Genomic DNA, 17,789 nt, shown 5'->3' with positions numbered 1-17,789 from the left:
CCCCTCAAAGTCTCTTGCCCATCCCCCGCCCCCAGCACACCTCCCTGGCTTTTGAGAGGTTTGGAGGGAAAGCCTTGGCACTCTTCAAATGCTGCTCTGTGACAGCCAAAACAGGTGTGTGGTATCAACACCAATTTAGCCCCAAATCCAAAGCACTGTGAAGGAACATGCTGTAGTTTAATATATTTTGTGATATTTAACAAGTTTTATTGTAATTACAGTTCTATGTCCACAATTCCCGGAAGAGCCATGTGACCAAAGAATTAAAACTTAATTAACATGCAAGTGCATTTTGATTAATTGAAGAAATAGCTTTACACAGAATTAGAAGGCATCTTTGCATGGATATGTGTCTGGGGAACCCCTGGCATTAGATGACCCCGTTGCACAGCCTTGTGTTGTAGAGTGAAGCAGCTCCCTGCTTTTCCTCCATGGTCTTTTCCTCCAGCTCTGTGTGCAGGAGGGGGCAGCTGGGGTCAGGTTAATTTTTTTTAAGGGTGTATATTTCGTCAGGAGTGAGAGCTCAGACAGTCCACATCTCAATCACCTTTTTAATTACTCAAATACCAATTCTCTTGCTAATTACTAGTTACAGCCCTTATATCCACACTGCCATTGTCTTTCAGGCAGGTGGTTATGGGAGGATCCTCAACTCTAGGTGTTTGGGTGTGTTGAAAATGTTTTTTCTTCTTTTCCATACTGCAGTAACTATTCTGTGGGGGGAAGAGGGCAGAAGGCTTATGGCAGGGCTTGGCTACTATCTGCCTCTGCTGGCAAGGCCTCAAGAGCTCCAGAGGAATTAGTAGTGTGGCTTGTTGGGGCTTTTTGTGCTGAGTGTTTTGATAGAGGGATGTAACATTTTGACCTGTCTTTCTGAACTCTTCATGCAGCTGACCCTTTTTTGTGTCTGTATGATACAGTTCTCTGTATAGAAAACCACCCAAAATATTTTTTTAATTCTATTGTACAGAATTACTTAATACCAAGAACTACTTCTAGAAGCATCATACTGCTGATAAGTGTTACAGTGGTTTAAGCATTTAAACTTCTTCATTTCCTAGTCTTACCTTCCTGTTGTTGCCTTAATACCCTTCCATAACATGTTGCTGTTTTAATAAATCAGTGCCTTTCAGATTTCTAAAGACGCTGTGAATATCTGCATAGGTGGCCAGAGGGACATGCTGGAATCTAGCTGGCTGCCTGGGTCTCAGGAAGAAAGCACCATCTCTGGAGCTCAGGCTTTTATAACTCTTCCTGAAGCAGCAATTTTTCCCTACAGGTTTCAATTTTTAACTTGTCTGAAGTCCAGCATGAAGAACTCACAAAGAACCATAGACCGGACTGGTACAGGGAGGGTATGGCCAAGTGAAGCTTTTGCTTTAAAGAAAGTATCAGAAGACAAATCTTTTTTTTAAAAAAAAAAAAAGCAACAGGAAAAAAAGGAGCTTTGTTTGGTTTCTGCAAGAAGATCACTTGCTAGATTATTTGTGATTTTAATTGCATCTTCTTCCTGAAATTTTGTTCGTCAGGTACAGATGTGAAAGATGCCCTGGTCATAAGTGTTTCTACAGGAACAAAATGCATTAACGGTGAATATATGAGTGATCGTGGATTTGCATTAAATGATTGCCATGCAGAAATTATATCTCGCCGGTGCCTGCTTAAATTTCTGTATACGCAACTTGAGCTTTATCTAAGGTAAGCTGGAGGAAAACCAAGATGAGCTGATCACATGTTGCTGAAAAGGTGCCTGTGTAAAACATTTGTCTTAATTATTTCAATGTTAAACACTTGTCCTGGTGCATTAGCATGTTTAATTTAGAACTCAGGTCCTTTTCCCTAAAGTTTGACTTTAACAAAACATGTATTCAGTTAGGTGTCAATCATGAGAGGGGAGGACAGAAAAAATAATTGTTTTGATTTACATGTTTACAGTTTACAAAATGATTCACAATCTCAAGTGGGCTACAAGGTGGTGATTTTTCATTTGTTGGTAAGCCCCAGATGTCGAGAACTTTCAGGTAATGTCAAGGGCTCTCGATTTCTTGTCTCAATTGTCTTTTAGTTTTGTTAATTGTAATAACAATAACAATTGTTAGATTTATACTATAAAATTGCCAGATGTCTTGTGTTTGTTTTTAATGCCTATTAAGACTGCCCAGCTTATGGTTATTCAGGTGTTAATGTCAGTTTTGACTCTAGCTTTGTTCTCTGTTTCAGCAATAAAGATGATCAGCAAAAATCCATTTTTATCAAATCGGAGCGAGGCGGGTTTAAGCTGAAGGAGAATGTGCAGTTTCATCTCTATATCAGCACATCTCCTTGTGGCGATGCTAGGATTTTTTCACCACACGAAGCAGCGCAAGAGGGTATGACAGTAGTCCTACTGAAGCAAGCAAGTTTAAAGTATTCTTTAAGCATGTACAAGTGGCACAGTTAAAATTTAGGTGTCTTCTTTCCTTTTAGTGTAGGTGTGTGTTAGACAAAGATCCTTCAAAAAAAATCTGAGCTGTTCTTCCTGTCTGGTGGAAGTTAAGTATAGACTGATCCACCATGTGGTCTTGAAGAGGCCGAATGCTAGCTGAGATAAGCCAGTGAGTCAGCAAGTATTTGTACAGAACTAACTGAACCGTTTCACTGTTTCCACCTTTTAATGGTGGTTGTTTGCCTTCCCCTTTCTTGATCTGTCTATTAACTTCGTTCTAACGCTATAACATGCAGAACAGAACTTAAGAGCTACCTGCTGCATACTGCTCCTTCACAGGAAGCTTGCTTTAATTGCAAGTGTATTTTAGAAGACAGTATTTGTGAGAGATGCCTGATGCTGTAGTAATTTGCAAGGAGCAATAGAAATTGTTATGCAAGCTAGCGGTTATGCAGACAAATGCCTTTAATTGACTATTCTTATTGTAATGCTATCTGTAAAGCACTCTGAGAATGTTTCTCAGCTGATTGTGATTTCTGTCATTTAGATCAAGGGGACAGGCATCCAAACCGCAAAGCAAGAGGACAGCTACGGACAAAAATAGAATCTGGGGAAGGGACCATCCCTGTGCGCTCTACTACCACTATCCAGACGTGGGATGGTGTATTGCAAGGAGAAAGGCTACTTACCATGTCATGCAGTGACAAGATAGCAAGGTGAGATATCAAATGATTGATTTGTTTGCTATTGCTGAAGAAGAAAGGGGGGTTGCATGACACCTGCAGTCAACATGCAGGTTATTGATTGGCTTATTTCATTGCTTAGATGTAGCGTGGGGGTGGCTGGCTGTAACTCCAGTGATAAAGCTCTGACTCTTCATCTGCAATTGATGTCAGACCTTCTGCTGGCTTCAGAGGCAAGGTGAAATCACTATCTATCATTCCAGCCACTTCAAGTCATGACAGCTTTGTTTTGTATTTATATCACTGGGAAATAGCAGAAGAATGATTTTGTTTGGTTCATTTTTTTCCCCTAAAGTACTACAGCATTAGCAAAACTGTGCAATAAATATATTGCATTACTTATATTTAGATAACTTCCTCTGATGATATACTTCCTTGCCCCATCACTGGAAATGTCCAGAGTTAGGTTGCACAGGGCTTTGAGCAACCTGATCTAGTTGAAGATGTCCCTGCCCATGGCAGCGAGGCTTGGACCCAGATGGAATTTAAAGGTCCCTTCCAACCCAAACCATTCTATGACTGTATGATATCAGACACATATGTTTTCCAAGGATAGATTCAGATTTGCATTATTTTATACAGGGGAAAAGTGTTCCAGTTAAAAATCTTAATTGATGGGCACTCTTAATTTCTAACTTGAAAATTATTTTAATTTTAGTTTAATATATTTACTGTAATTACTTTATTTCCAGTACTAGTGCTTTTATTTATATTTTATCCAATTCCTTCTTTAATGTCCTTTTTGACAAAGATTGAAAGATATCTTTTTTGTTCATAAATGGACAAATAATTACCCCCAAAAAAATTTAGCAGCAGTATCCTCTAACAAGTATCAGAAGTATGGGAGAGTTGCAACATAATTTTTTGAAATGAGTCTGTGTTTGCAGCCTCTGTGTTCTTGCAAAATAGATGGAAATGCCAAGTTTTTCAGCTGATAATACTTCAGTTATTTTTTTAGTTAAAATAGCTCTGCTGTTTTGCCAAGTCACAGTTAGCCTGATTCAAAATCTATTAAGTGTATTATGTTGGAACTGTTCTTGTGAACTGCGTATGCTAAATCAAAAATACAGGAGGAAGGTTATGTAATCACTTTGTTCTCTAGTCTTGTCTCAAGTAATCAGCATCTCTACTGAAGGAAGATGTTTTACTTTGATTTAAATCACCCTAACATAAATGGATAGGGCCTTTCAGAAGCTAGGACATTGGGTTGTTGAAAGGTAATTCTACAAAAATGACATTTCAGTTTATTTTATAATGTTTTCAATAAAATTCACCAAATAAATTCCCCAGCTTCATGCTAGGGACATCTGTCAGCCACCTGACATGGTAATCGTGCCACATTCATTTGGCTTCTTTTATCATATCATCATTGCTGTTAGTGCAAATAAAAAAAAATGAAGACAGTTGTTGAGCTAGAACACGTTTGACTGTTTTGTTGGTTTTGTGTAATGCAGAACAGAATCCATCTCTCGCTTGCGTAGATAGCTGTCACCTCTCCCTGGGGCTAATGGGAATAATTTTGTTTGTGCCAGTGAAGGAAGCAAATAGAATCCCTTGACACAGAACAAAGACTGTATGACGGGTAAGGAGGCCCAAATTTTCATATTCTTTTTTTTCTTATTTTTTCACATTTCCCTGACACTTATGACCATGTTTTGTCCACTTATATTTGAAAGAATGCATTGCTCTCTAGTGTCCAGCAGTCAGTCCTCCAGTGTGCCTGAGCCCTTTGAATTTCCACTGAGCTTTCCCAAAGGTTCACAGTCCCAGCCTGGAAGAGACATGGATAAATTCGGGATGCAGGATTGCACAAGAAGGGAAACTCGTATCTGAACAGCCTCATCTGTGTGGACTATATAATCCAAGCTGCTATTTCCAGTTTCTGAGTGCTTTGTTACAGTGCACTGTCTAGTACCCTCCCAAACCTGGTAGGAAGCCCAAGAAAAATAGTGAGAAACATGGAAAGGCCATGAATATAATCCCATTTGGGTCAGAAGCATTAGAACAGGATTGTCTTAGTGTGTTAGTGCCTGGTGGCACTGCAGTATGGTGTTAGGGTGGTTTCTGTGACCAGAGTAACTGTTTTGGAACATTAATATACATGCATTTGTTTTAAATGTATCCTAACTTTGTTCCATGGTACTTTATGATGTCTATTTTTGTCATTCTACTTCTAATGTGTTTTTCCTCCCACATTCATTTTAAGTTTTGCAGCTTCAAATAATTCCTTACCTTCTCATGAAACATTCCTGTTGTGGCTAATGTCTTGCTGAGAAGAGCAAAATTTACCCCATTTCATTGGTAGGAAGGCTGTCAGAATTGTGAAGAGCTTTAACATTAGGTTGAGTTGTTGGAGGGGAAGTGTCTTCTATTCTAAAGGGAAATATTATTTCTCATAATCTTTTGTGTGAAAGAATATCATGTGCCTATGCACTGGCCTCATTTTGTGCTTGTTCAGAATGGGAAGTCCAAATGGAAGTTTGTAACTCAATCTTTCTTTATTTCCCCAATGGCTTTGTCTTCTTGACCCTACCACCTAGTTTTTTGGGACTGATGAAGTTGCACAAACACATCTTAAAATCCTAAGCGTGCTTGCTAAAGGCTGCATGTTCTGCATCTATGTCCATGCCCATCCGTCTCTCTTTGAGAGTTATTTCTAAGTGTCAAGCTTCATGACGGAGATGTGTGATTTCTGAACAGCAGTAGAACGAGCAGTTCTCCTCACCAGTTCTTAACCCCAGTGTCAGTGGCCAACGTGAATGTATTCGTTTTGATATGTGGTGGCTGTGTGACACCTAGGTAAAAAACCTGGGGGAAAGTAGTAGGAAACCATTACCCAAGGCGTAGCATCTTAATGACCATATGTAGCAGGTGTAGCATCTTAATGACCATATGTAGCATCATGTAACCTCTCAAAGCAGTGACCTGAGTCTTGACCCAGGCTCACTGGTATGCAGCAAGTCCAGGCAACACCAGAAAACCTGGGACAAGTCAGAGCTGTGCGGTTGCCAGCCTAGGTACAGCTACAAGGGAGAACAGATTCTCTTGTCTGTAATTGCAGATCTGACCTCAGGATAAATAAAAAGATGTTTGTGAGAAGTGCTGCTGTCAAAGACCATGGACTTCTTGCACTTACTGATTTATAGTGTGGGCTGCTGACCAAGCCACTTGATGTAAAAGAAGCTCTGACTCCATCTAAAGATGTTGCTGCCTGTTTATGCTGTGGCTTATGAAAGGCATGGGCTGGTCATAGAGATTAACTCAATCTCTTAAGGAAACAAGGAGAAATCAGATTTAAAATCAGAAGAGAAACCAGATTGCAGTTAGATGAATGAAGTCAGCTCTAACCGTTCATTATACCAGGTGATGAGAGTAAAGCCCAGCTAGATGGGTGTCCACAGGAGGCAGATAAATGACCTGCCAGTGTGGGACTGTGTTGAGACTGAGGAGCAGAAGTGTCCCTTCACAAGAGTGATGAACCACAGAAACATGGTTGCAAAGACAAACAAATGGTGTCACCTCAGAGGTGAAGGCCACCACAGGGCTCTTCTGCAAGCAACCCTGTGGATGCTGCTGGCCTCAAACTTGGCAGACTGATCACAGCAGTCTTGGAAAACAGAAATGTGCAGGAAAACCCATAGGCAGAGCTACTGCAAACATGAGTGCCTTCCATACAGAGCTAGCAGGAGCCCCATGGTCTGCAGCTTCTAACGTCTTCATGGTAAGAATTGAGTTGCCACATACCTTAAAGGCACAGTGGTCATGGGGAGTTCATGGTTCACGTTGCAATTTAAAAGACCTTGGAATCTTGTTGGTATGGTAAGCCAAGCTTGCCTTTGCAATTACTCCTGGAGACAGCTGCTGTCTGAGCTGTGCACCTTTGTCATGGAGGGGGACAGATGTATGTGAGGAGGCAAAATGCTTTCTGAGGATAGTCTGACATCTCACATGTTGACACCTTGTCTCCCGTGTCATCTGTTGCGAGTAAAAGATTGTCATAAACAAAATGCCTACTAAATAATCCTCCTTTGTTCATAGTCATTGCTGTTTATAAATTATACTAAGAGCAGCACTTTGAATTGTAAACACTTTTTTTTGTCAGGTTTTGCACTCTATCATAAATATAACTTCATTTTTTCAACAGTAAACTCTCATTTTGGTAGTTGCAGGAGACTATTCATTTTCCTAAAATTAATTCTGACACCAGTTCCACGTACCATTGTAAATGTAGCACGTGGTGACTCACCTCCTCCATACTGTTGGCTGTGTAAAAATTGAGAGTGATGCTAAGACATTTGATATTAATGTCAAGCTTTATTGTTTACTGCTGTTACGCTCCCCTTATTTCTGTTTTTTGTGAAATAGTTCAAATAACAGAATTTCTATGCAGTTTGGGTTTGGAAAGTTCAGAGGAGAGTTTTTACCTGAAGCGTGTATTTTTTTCAACCTGGGGTTTTTTTGCAAGAGCTGCACTAGCACTAGCATACTCTGTGAAAATGTTGCTGTAGAGTAAAATTTTACTTAACCTTTTTATGTATTAGGAGTTGTAAAATTAGTTCTGTCATGAAGAAATCAATAGCCCTTTTTTGGGATCCACTGCAGATACTGTTGCCTCTGAGCACATGGTAGTATAAAGCAGAAATGTTGACAGCAAGGAAGAGAGGACTCTGTCCTGTCTGGTTTCTCTGGTTTCTCTGACCTCTTTTCTTAATGTACTGTGATTGAGAACAGCAAAAAGGTTGAGAAAGTGCATCCATCCTCCAGGTTGTTACCAATGGGATCTAAGTGGTGAATATAGAATAAGGAAACCAGTCAGTGTGATAAATTTGTAAATTCAGATTTCCTCAGTGTGGTGCTTGTCTATAAAACCTCAGGAGAGCATACTACACAGAGAGTATCCTCTGTGTAAATAGTCAGGAGCTGAATACAGTTGTTGTGCACAGATCTGCAAAGGCCACTGTTGGGGTCTAATTTGTAAAGGTGGTGAGAAGTCATGGTTTGAAAGAGCATTTCTCTGGATGCTTGGGCACAAGATTACTTTGTAGGTGAGATAGAGGACATGGAAAAATCCTGGTGACAGGGAAAATTTGGTCTTTTGGTCTCACTGTAGCTAAGTGTGCATGGGGAACTTTGACCTGTAAAGTGGGGGGGATACAAGGCACCCCAAGCTAATACTCCCAGAGGGACATCTCAGCAGCATTTCTGAGTTGCAGAACTTTTTGGTTCACATCTGAAATTTTTCAGGTGGATGAATTTTTCATACTAAACAAAAATACTCAGTGGAAAGCAGACTTTTTATAAAAGAAAAAGACTTCATCAAAAAAGATGATCTGCTGGTACAACTTTGGTGGGACTTTCTCAAAATAATAAACCTAATACCAATTAAGAGAGCTGTATGTAATGATGCATTTTCTTCCTCATAGCAAACAGTGAATGTATGAATATATGAAATAAAATGGAGTTTAGAGAGGAATAATAAGAGGTTACTAAAAGGATACATGTTATATGTTGCTCCAACCAGATGTAATTTGTTGCTCCTCACACAGTTTGCTCCATCTTGCATCATTTTGCTCAGCAGAGTGGCCCTGCTGAAATCAATAAGTGTCTGCAAGAAAAAACCATAATTTGTCCAGTGCCTATTTCCTTTCTAAAAGCAAGCCAACTTTCAGCTGGGTTTGGCAGTGTGCTTTTGGTAGTGTATTCTCTGATGGAGAACACGTTTTAGGAGACTACCAGCACCCATGCCCAAGTGCTGCATCCTTCCTGTGTGCTGCATCTTGCTGCCTTTCAGCAGTGGTCCCACAGTTGTTTGTGGTGCTGTGCTGTAAACTGGACTAGAGAAACTGCCTCTTCAAAATACAAGGCCAGGATTTTTTTTTTCTGTCATTGTGTTTTGGGTTTGTTTGGTGTTTTGTTTTGTTTTTTATTTTAAAAAAGCTTGAGTCATATCACTGAACTGACTTTGTGGAGAACCATATGAGTAATAAAATCAGCAGGCTGAGAAGGATCAAGGTGATGATAGGCAGAGTCCTCCTCAGTCAGGCTTAGAGCTGGGGGAATGACGGGGTGCAACTTAATACAGCAGCAGATTCAGCTTCGACTGTCATCCTCCTCATATTTTTTTCAACTGTTTGTAGCTGCTCAGTGGCCAAATAGTCAGATGAAGTTATTTCTTTTTCCTTGTCCCAGAAAAGCAGCAGTAGCTCATATATGTAGTGATGGGAACAGGGAACCTGCTAATCCAGGTGCCATTGTGGTGTGTCGGGCCATTGCGGTGTGTTGGCTGGTGTGTCTGGGGAAAAAGGAGAGCTGTGGTTTTGATTTCCAGCTTTTGTTTCCCTTCTCATGCCGAAGTACTTTTCTAATTACTGCTAGAAGAGCTTTAGAAATTCTGTTGCCTTGTGAAACATGGTAGGGCTTAATCATCGCCTCGATGAGCCCCTGGTAGAGAGCGAACCAAACTGTTCAGTGACTGATCTTCTTTCTCACAAAAGGCAGCTCAGAAGCAAAAGACCAGTTCGGGTTGAGTGAATATGCCTTTGTTGGAACTTTGTGGCATCACATCAGGTTGCCTTTCTTTGTGCTGTGCATCACTTGCAGGACTGCAGAATTGAAGCTGAAAGAGTATTGCATGCTGCTGTGTACACAGCTAGCATTTGGCTGCAGGTGTCCCCATCTGCACCAGGTGCCCCAGCATCTCTGGCATTAGACGGCTGACTCATTGATGGAGAGCTGTCCAGCCCAAGAACTGTGGTCATACTTGGCTGCTGAGTAAACCACCATTAACTGTAATGAGATCTAGACACCCAGCTCAAATCAAGGCACCTGTATGTCAGTGCTGGCAGTCCAGACCTCAATCCTGTGGCTCGTGCTTTATATCAATATAAAAGCTTGCATTTCAAGTGTCAGTTTTATTTTGCAGTTTTATAAAGATTGTGAAGGAAAATTTTTGTAGTAGCTTAAAACTAGAACAGTCAGAATATGTAAAATGTCATAAGAGGCATTGGTTTTATGCTCAGCTGAGACAAGCGTCTTGGACTTTTCCAGTGGGATGTTTTACGTTGGAGTGTGTCTCCCTGCCTGCTGAGGTGGTCTTCCTGTTCGGCAAATCTCTTGTCTACATGCTTTACTTTAGGCATTTCAGTATCACCATTGACATGATGCAGCATTTCTGTATTCTGTTTACGCTTGTGCTTTAGCGCTTTTCTCTGTTGCAAACATGGTGCCATTTTCCTGCTTTAATGGTTAGAAAAGGTACTGCGTGGGTCCACTTGGTCTGTGATCTGCCCAGTAAGGCTGGATCCAAGATCAGGTCATTTTACATGGGAGCTTTGCATTTTTGTCCATGGTTGGTGCAGAAGAGATTTAAACTACTAAATTATTGATGGGAGAGTTGTCTTCCATTAGCACTTTCTTGAGCCATTGAACGCTCCTAAATGGGTACTGTGCTGCAGCTGGAGTCTATGTCCGCTCTACTGCAGTATGGAAAGGTTCATTCCTGTACTATAAATGTGCTGGTTTTGGCTGAGAAGGGGTTAATTCTCTTCACTGTAGTGCCTGTGGGGGTCAAGAACCTTTCCAGCTTCCCATCCTCTGCCATGTGGGCAGGAGGCTGGGAGGGGCAGGGCCACGGCCGGGGCAGCTGACCCTGACTGGCCAATGGTATGTTCATTCCATACCTTGTGACACCCTTCCCACACCCCACACCGCCCCCCAGGTTTCATGCCTCTTGTTGTTTTCCTTTTCATTGCATTTTTGTTGTTGATTTTTAATTTTAATTATTAAACTGTTCTTACCTCAACCCACGAGCTTTACCCTTCTGATTCTCTCCCCCATCCCACTGGTGGGGGAGTGAGCGAGCGGCTGTGTGGGGCTGAGCTGCCGGCTAAACCACGACAGTCTTTTTGGTGCCCAACATGGGGCTCAAGGGCTGGAGTAATAACAGCTGCTGGTCACAGCACCGTGTTTTTATTTTTGCAGTTGGTGTTAAAAATTGGTGTTGGTTTGTTTAGTCTGCTGTGTTCTGCTGTGATTAGTGATGTTTTGCCTACGAGATTTGTTATGCGAACAATGGTTTCAGTTTTATCTGGTATTTGGGTTTTTTTGCTGAAACTGTTACTGTACTTTGGATACCACCTTGTTGAGGCAATTAGCAATTATACCTTCTCCTCGGAGAGATTTTATATGGAGGAAATACAGAATGGTATCTTTGCAACTTTCTTCTATGATGTCTTCGCCTTTGTTACAACAACCTTTTTGTATCTTGAACATCCTTTGGTAGTTAAGATATACTTATTGTTAGGTTTTGGGCATGTTGTTTTGGTTTTGACTAAGCAACTTAAGAATATCACCCAGAAATCTGCCCCAAGGCTTGATAGTTATGAGTGGCAGGGCAGGTGGGGATAGCATGGGAAATACCTAGGGCAGTGGGCACCCCCAGTGTTTTGGAGTTTCACTCCCGAACAAGTGCAGAATCCTAAAAAATTAGTAGAATATTTGGAGAAAGTATGTTGTTCCGCTGGGAACTCCAGAAAGACACAGATAACTGCAATGTACTGGGGCCTGGCCCATGCGTACCGAGCCCTGCTCGACAGTATTCAGTGCTCCCAAGGGGAAGAGAACGTCTCTGGATTGAAAGGCAAAGTGACAGGCACTGTGGCCACTCCAACCCCCAGGACAAGCACTGTGGCTACTCAGACCCCCACGACAAGTACTGGAGCTGACTCAGAGAATCAACCCGTGCCAGTATCAGTCGCCCCCATACACAAGAAGAAATACTGGAAGCAGAAGTCAACTCGTTTAGAATGGGATGATGAAGAAGCAGGGCCGTCACGAGGAGAGGAGGAGGAAGTCATAAATGAAACGGAGACCACCCAATCCCTGTCCTTGAGTGAGTTGAGATATGCGAAAAGATTTCAGCCGTAGTTCAGGTGAGCACGTTGTCACCTGGCTGCTCCGATGCTGGGATAATGGGGCCAGTAGCCTGGAATTAGAGGGAAAAGAAGCCAAACAACTGGGTTCCCTTTCTGGGGAAGGGGGTGTTGACAAAGCAACTGGGAGAAGGACACAAGCCCTCAGCCTCTGGAGGCGACTCCTGTCCAGAGTGAAGGAAAGGTATCCCTTCAGAGAAGGTGTTACATATTGCCTAGGAAAATGGACAACCATGGAGAAAGGCATCCAGTATCTAAGGAATTAGCTGTGCTTGAGGTGATTTATGGTGACCTGGATGATCAACAGTCATCCAAAGACCCAGATGAAGCCGAGTGCACATGACCCACGTGGCAGCAAGTTGTACGGAGCGCACCATCCTCGTGTGCAAACGCATTGGCAGTAATGTCCAGGAGAGAGGACTAGGCACCAACAGTAACAGAGGTGATTGATAGACGCTGGGAGTGTGAAGCAAATATATCTTCCTCACTAGTCTCTGCTGTGGAGAAACTATCCCAAGACGTTCAGCAACTCAGGGAGATATGTCCTGCTCCCCACCTCTACAGAGTAGTGTCTCAGCTGTTAGGAATAAGCGTCCTTTTGCTCAAAGGAGAGGAAACACACCACAGGCCACCCTAAGGTTCTACCTGCATGACCACAGAGAGGACATGATGAGGTGGGATGGCAAGCCTATCTTGACCCTAGAGGCATGGGTACGTGAACTGTGAGGAAGAACAATCACTCAGGAAGGTTCTTCCAGGAAAGCTGCTGCTCCAGTTGCCAGTGAGCAGGTCCCCAGACAGAGGAGTAAAAGTGCTGATTTTATTTCTGAGCTTAATAGAGAGATTCTTGATTCCCATTTACAGGAAGTGAGTTGCAAATGCCATGATCAGGACTAGAAGGGCCCTGCCTCCAGCCAGGTGGGGGAAAGGGGTATCTGGGTTTACTGGACTGTGGATCCAATGGCCTGGCACATCTGACCCACATGGGTATAAAGCTTTAGTGGACACTGGTGCACAGTGCACCTTAATGCCATCAAACTATAAAGGGGCAGAACCCATCAGCATTGCTGGAGTGACAGGGGGATCCCAAGAGCGAACTGTATTGGAGGCCAATGTGAGCCTAATGGGAATGAGAGGTAAAAGCACCCCATTGTGACTGGCCCAGAGGCTCTGTGCATCCTCAGCATAGACTACCTGAGGAGAGGGTATTTCAAGGACCCAAAAGGTACAGGTGGGCTTTTGGTGTAGCTGCCTTGGAGACGGAGAGAATTAAACAGCTGTCTAGCTTGCCTGGCCTCTTGAAGGACCCTTCTGTTGTGGGGTTGCTGAGGGTCAAAGAACAACAGGTACCGACTGCCACCACAACAGCGTACCGGTGGCAATATCGCACCAACCGAGACTCCCTGATTCCCATCCATGAGCTCATTCACCGACTGGAGAGCCAAGAAGTGATCAGCAAGACTTACTCACCTTTCAGCAGTCCCATATGGCCAGTGTGGAAGTCCAATGGAGAGTGGAGGCTAACAGTAGACTATTGTGGTCTGAATGAAGTCACTCCACCATTGAGTGCTGTTGTGCCAGACATGCTAGAATTTCACTATGAACTGGAGTCAAAGGCAGACAAGTGGTATGCCACCACTGATATTGCTAATGCATTCTTCTCAATCACTCTGGTGGCAGAGTGCAGGTCACAGTTTGCTTTCACTTGGAGGGGTGTCCAGTACACCTGGAATCGACTGCCCCAGGGGTGGAAACACAGCCCTACCATTTGCCATGGACTGATTCAGACTGTACTGGAACAGGGAGAAGCTCCAGAACACCTTCAATACATTGATGACATCATTGTGTGGGGCAACACAGCAGGAGTAGTTTTTGAGAAAGGAAAGAAAATAGTCCAAATCCTTCCGAAGGCTGGTTTTGCCATAAAGTAAGGTGAAGGGACCTGCACAAGAGATCCAGTTCTTAGGAATAAAATGGCAAGATGGACGTTGTCAGATCCCAATGGATGTGATCGACAAAATAGCAGCCATGTCTCCACCAACTAGCAAAAAGGAAACACAAGCTTTCATGGGCGTTGTGGGTTTTTGGAGAATGCATATTCCAAATTACAGTCTGATCGTAAGCCCTCTCTATCAAGTGACCCGGAAAAAGAATGATTTCAAATGGGGCCCTGAGCAACAACAGCCTTTGAACAAATTAAACAGGAAAAAATTCATGCAGTAGGCCTTGGGCCAGTCCAGGTGGGACAAGATGTAAAAAATGTGCTCTACACCGCAGCCAGGGAGAATGGCCCTACCTGGAGCCTGTAGCAGAAAGCATATGGGGAGACCCGAGGTCGACCCCTAGGGTTTTGGAGTCGGGGATACAGAGGGTCCGAAGCCCCCTATACTCCAACTGAAAAAGAGATCTTGGCAGCATATGAAGGGGTTCGAGCTGCTTCAGAAGTGGTTGGTACTGAAGCACAGTTGCTCCTGGCACCCCGACTGCCAGGGCTGGGCTGGATGTTCGAAGGAAATGTCCCCTCTACACACCATGCAACTGATGCTACGTGGAGTAAATGTGTTGCACTGATCACCCAGCGGGCTTGAGTAGGAAACCCCAGCTGCCCAGGAATCTTGGAAGTGATTACGGACTGGCCAGAAGGCAAACACTTTGGAATATCACCAGAGGAGGAGGTGACACGTGCTGAAGAAGCCCCACTGTATAACAAACTGCCAGAAGATGAAAAGCAGTATGCCCTGTTTACTGATGGGTCCTGTCACCTTGTGGGAAAGCACTGTAGGTGGAAGGCTGCTGTATGGAGTCTTATATGACAAGTCACAGAAACTGCTGAAGGAGGAGGTGAATCGAGCCAGTTTGCAGAGGTAAAGGCCATCCAGCTGGCCTTAGACATTGCTGAACGGGAAAAGTGGCCAGTGCTCTATCTTTATACTGACTCCTGGATGGTGGCAAATGCCCTGTGGGGCTGGTTACAGCAATGGAAGCAAAGCAACTGGCAGCGCAGAGGCAAACCCATCTGGGCCACCACATTGCAGCAAGATATTGCTGCCTGGGTAGAGAACCTGGTTGTGAGAGTTCGTCTTGGGGATGCTCATGTCCCCAAAAGCCAGGCCACAGAAGAACACTGAAACAACCAGCAGCTGGATCAAGCTGCCAAGATTGAAGTGGCTGAGGTGGATCTGGACTGGCAACATAAGGGTGAACTATTTCTAGCTCTGTGGGCCCATGACACCTTAGGCCATCAAGGGAGAGATGCAACATACAGATGGGCTTGTGATCGAGGAGTGGACTTGACCATGGATGCTATTGTGCAGGTTATCCATGAATGTGAAACATGCGCTGCAATCAAGCAAGCAAAGCGGGTAAAGCCTCTGTGGTATGGGGGACAATGGCTGAAATATAAATATGGGGGGGCCTGGCAAATTGACTATATTACACTCCCACAAACCTGCCAAGGCAAGCGCCATGTGCTTACAATGGTAGAAACAATGACTGGCTGGCTGGAAACATATCCTGTTCCCCACGCCACTGCCTGGAACACTATCCTGGGTCTTGAAAAACAAGTCCTGTGGTGACATGGCACCCCAAAGAGCATTGAGTCGGGCAACGGGACTCATTTCTGAAATAACCTTGTAGACACTTGGGCCAAACAGCACGGTATTGAGTGGGTGTATCACATCCCCTATCACGCACCAGCCTCTTTGAAAATTGAACGGTGCAATGGACTGTTAAAAACTACTCTAAGAGCCTTGTGGGGTGGAATATTCAAGCCCTGGGATACACATTTAGCAAAAGCCACGTGGTTAGTCAACACAAGGGGATCTGCCAATTGAGCTGGCCCTGCCCAGTCAGAAATCGTACATACTGTGGAAGGGGATAGAGTCCCTGTAGTGCACGTAAAAAAATATGCTGGGCAAAACAGTCTGGGTTCTTCCTGCCTCAGGCAAAGGCAAACCCATTCGTGGGATTGCTTTTGCTTGAGGACTTGGGTGCACTTGGTGGGTGATGCGGGAGGATGGAGAAATCCGATGTGTGCCTCAAGGGGATTTGATTTTGGGCAAAAACAACCAATGAACTGAATGGCACAATGCGAACTGCTTTACAATATTGCGTGTCACCTCTGTGTTGTATTGATGATATCATAGTACAGACCTCCCAATCCATGGAAGATGGACTTTGATGAAAGAAGCAAAGTGCAGCAGTGATGGAATGATGACTGACTTGGTATGCAGCAACCCAACGCCACACACAATCTCTCCCACCCTGAAAGGCTGATACAACAGATGGTACCCAGAGTCATGGACTGGGTGAATTCAACGGACATTTTAATGGACTTTTTACAGGGAAGGTCCATGAACTAAGGGAATGATGTCTGTGTATTATGTAAATGATGGGAAGGGGAGGGGTGGTGGTTGGTAAGGTTGTATTGGATCGTGTGGGATCTGGTCATGGTGTAAATGGTATGGAATAAGGGGTGGAGAATGTGCTGGTTTTGGCTGAGAAGGGGTTAATTCTCTTCACTGTGGTGCCTGTGGGCGTCAGGGACCTTTCCAGCTTCCTGCTCTCTGCCAAGTCGATGGGAGGCCGGGAGGGGCGGGGCCACGGCCAGGGCGGCTGACCCTGACTGGCCAATGGTATGTTCATTCCATACCTTGTGACACCATGACCAGTCTATTAATGGGGGCAGTTGCGGCTTGGTGACTGGTGGCGTCAGGTCAGTGGGCGGTGAGTGGCTGCGTCACGTGCGGGTTGTTGTGGTGGTTCCTTCCCTTCCCCCCTCCCCCAGGGTTTTGCGCCTCTTGTTGTTTTCCTTTTCATTGCATTTTTTTTTTTGTTGTGGGTTTTTTTATTTTAATTATTAAACTGTTCTTACCTCAACCCATGAGCTTTACCCTTCTGATTCTCTCCCCCATCCCACCAGCGGAGGAGTGAGCGAGTGGCTGTGTGGGGCTGAGTTGCTGGCTAAACCACAACAATAAACTACATTGAAGCCTTGGAAGGTTTGAGTTTGTAAACTAGTATTAAGTTGCTTCAGTTACTTAAAGCTTTTCCAATACTATTTTTAATGCAAAGAAAAAATCCTTTGTTTAATTGTTTCACTGGAAAGGCAACACTTACTTTAATAGTTTTCTGTAATAAATATTGCGCTTTCTGCTCTGCACATCACGTTTGTAGTGAAATATAGAATTTGGCCCATTAACTTCAAAAGAAGTTGTGGTTTCATTAAACTTTAGTATTTAGATTGACAGAATTTGGTGGCATGTATTCTGACAATTCGTGCTTGTAAATGGGAAGGACGAGGCAGTTTTACCATTTCAGGAGGTAATGCCTGTGGCCTTTTGAAAACTGATGCGTGGTATTAGTGTAACGTCTTCTCAGTTTATATCTATAAAGGTTGTTTTTAGTGTATGTGCTAATAGGAGTGAGAAATTACTGTTTGACAGAAAGAAGTACAGTATAAAAAAAAAGGAAGTCTCTGTGCAATCCTTCCTTTTGACTCTTACAATTCTGTAGAAAATTTCTGCAGAGCTTGATTTGGGTTTCCTGTTTATCTTCGCATTACTGCCAGTTTCTGATGCAAGTATATGTTTCTCTAGAAAATTATATGTTCTTTTATTATAAAAATAGAAATTTAAAGCTAGTTTTATAAATATAAACACCATCCAACCCTGCCTAATCAATATTAAGAGC

The 17,789-nt window shown here is 43.4% G+C and overlaps 1 protein-coding gene across 3 annotated transcripts in view; it reads left to right on the top strand.

Moving 5' to 3' along the window:
• Nucleotides 1–17,789, top strand: part of ADARB1 (adenosine deaminase RNA specific B1) — an 89,927-nt gene that overhangs the window by 55,683 nt on the left and 16,455 nt on the right. For all 3 annotated transcript variants that reach the window (XM_064452232.1, XM_064452233.1, XM_064452234.1), the window contains exons 6-8: nt 1,530–1,698; nt 2,221–2,369; nt 2,973–3,141. In XM_064452232.1, the coding sequence (XP_064308302.1) occupies nt 1,530–1,698; nt 2,221–2,369; nt 2,973–3,141 (487 nt within the window). The remainder of the gene's footprint in view (nt 1–1,529; nt 1,699–2,220; nt 2,370–2,972; nt 3,142–17,789) is intronic.

The sequence above is a fragment of the Phalacrocorax carbo genome, chromosome 5, assembly GCF_963921805.1.
Source record: "Phalacrocorax carbo chromosome 5, bPhaCar2.1, whole genome shotgun sequence".
Taxonomy (NCBI): Eukaryota; Metazoa; Chordata; class Aves; order Suliformes; family Phalacrocoracidae; genus Phalacrocorax; species Phalacrocorax carbo.
Note: the sequence above shows the minus strand (reverse complement) of the source record. Positions and strands in the feature narration are given on the sequence as shown.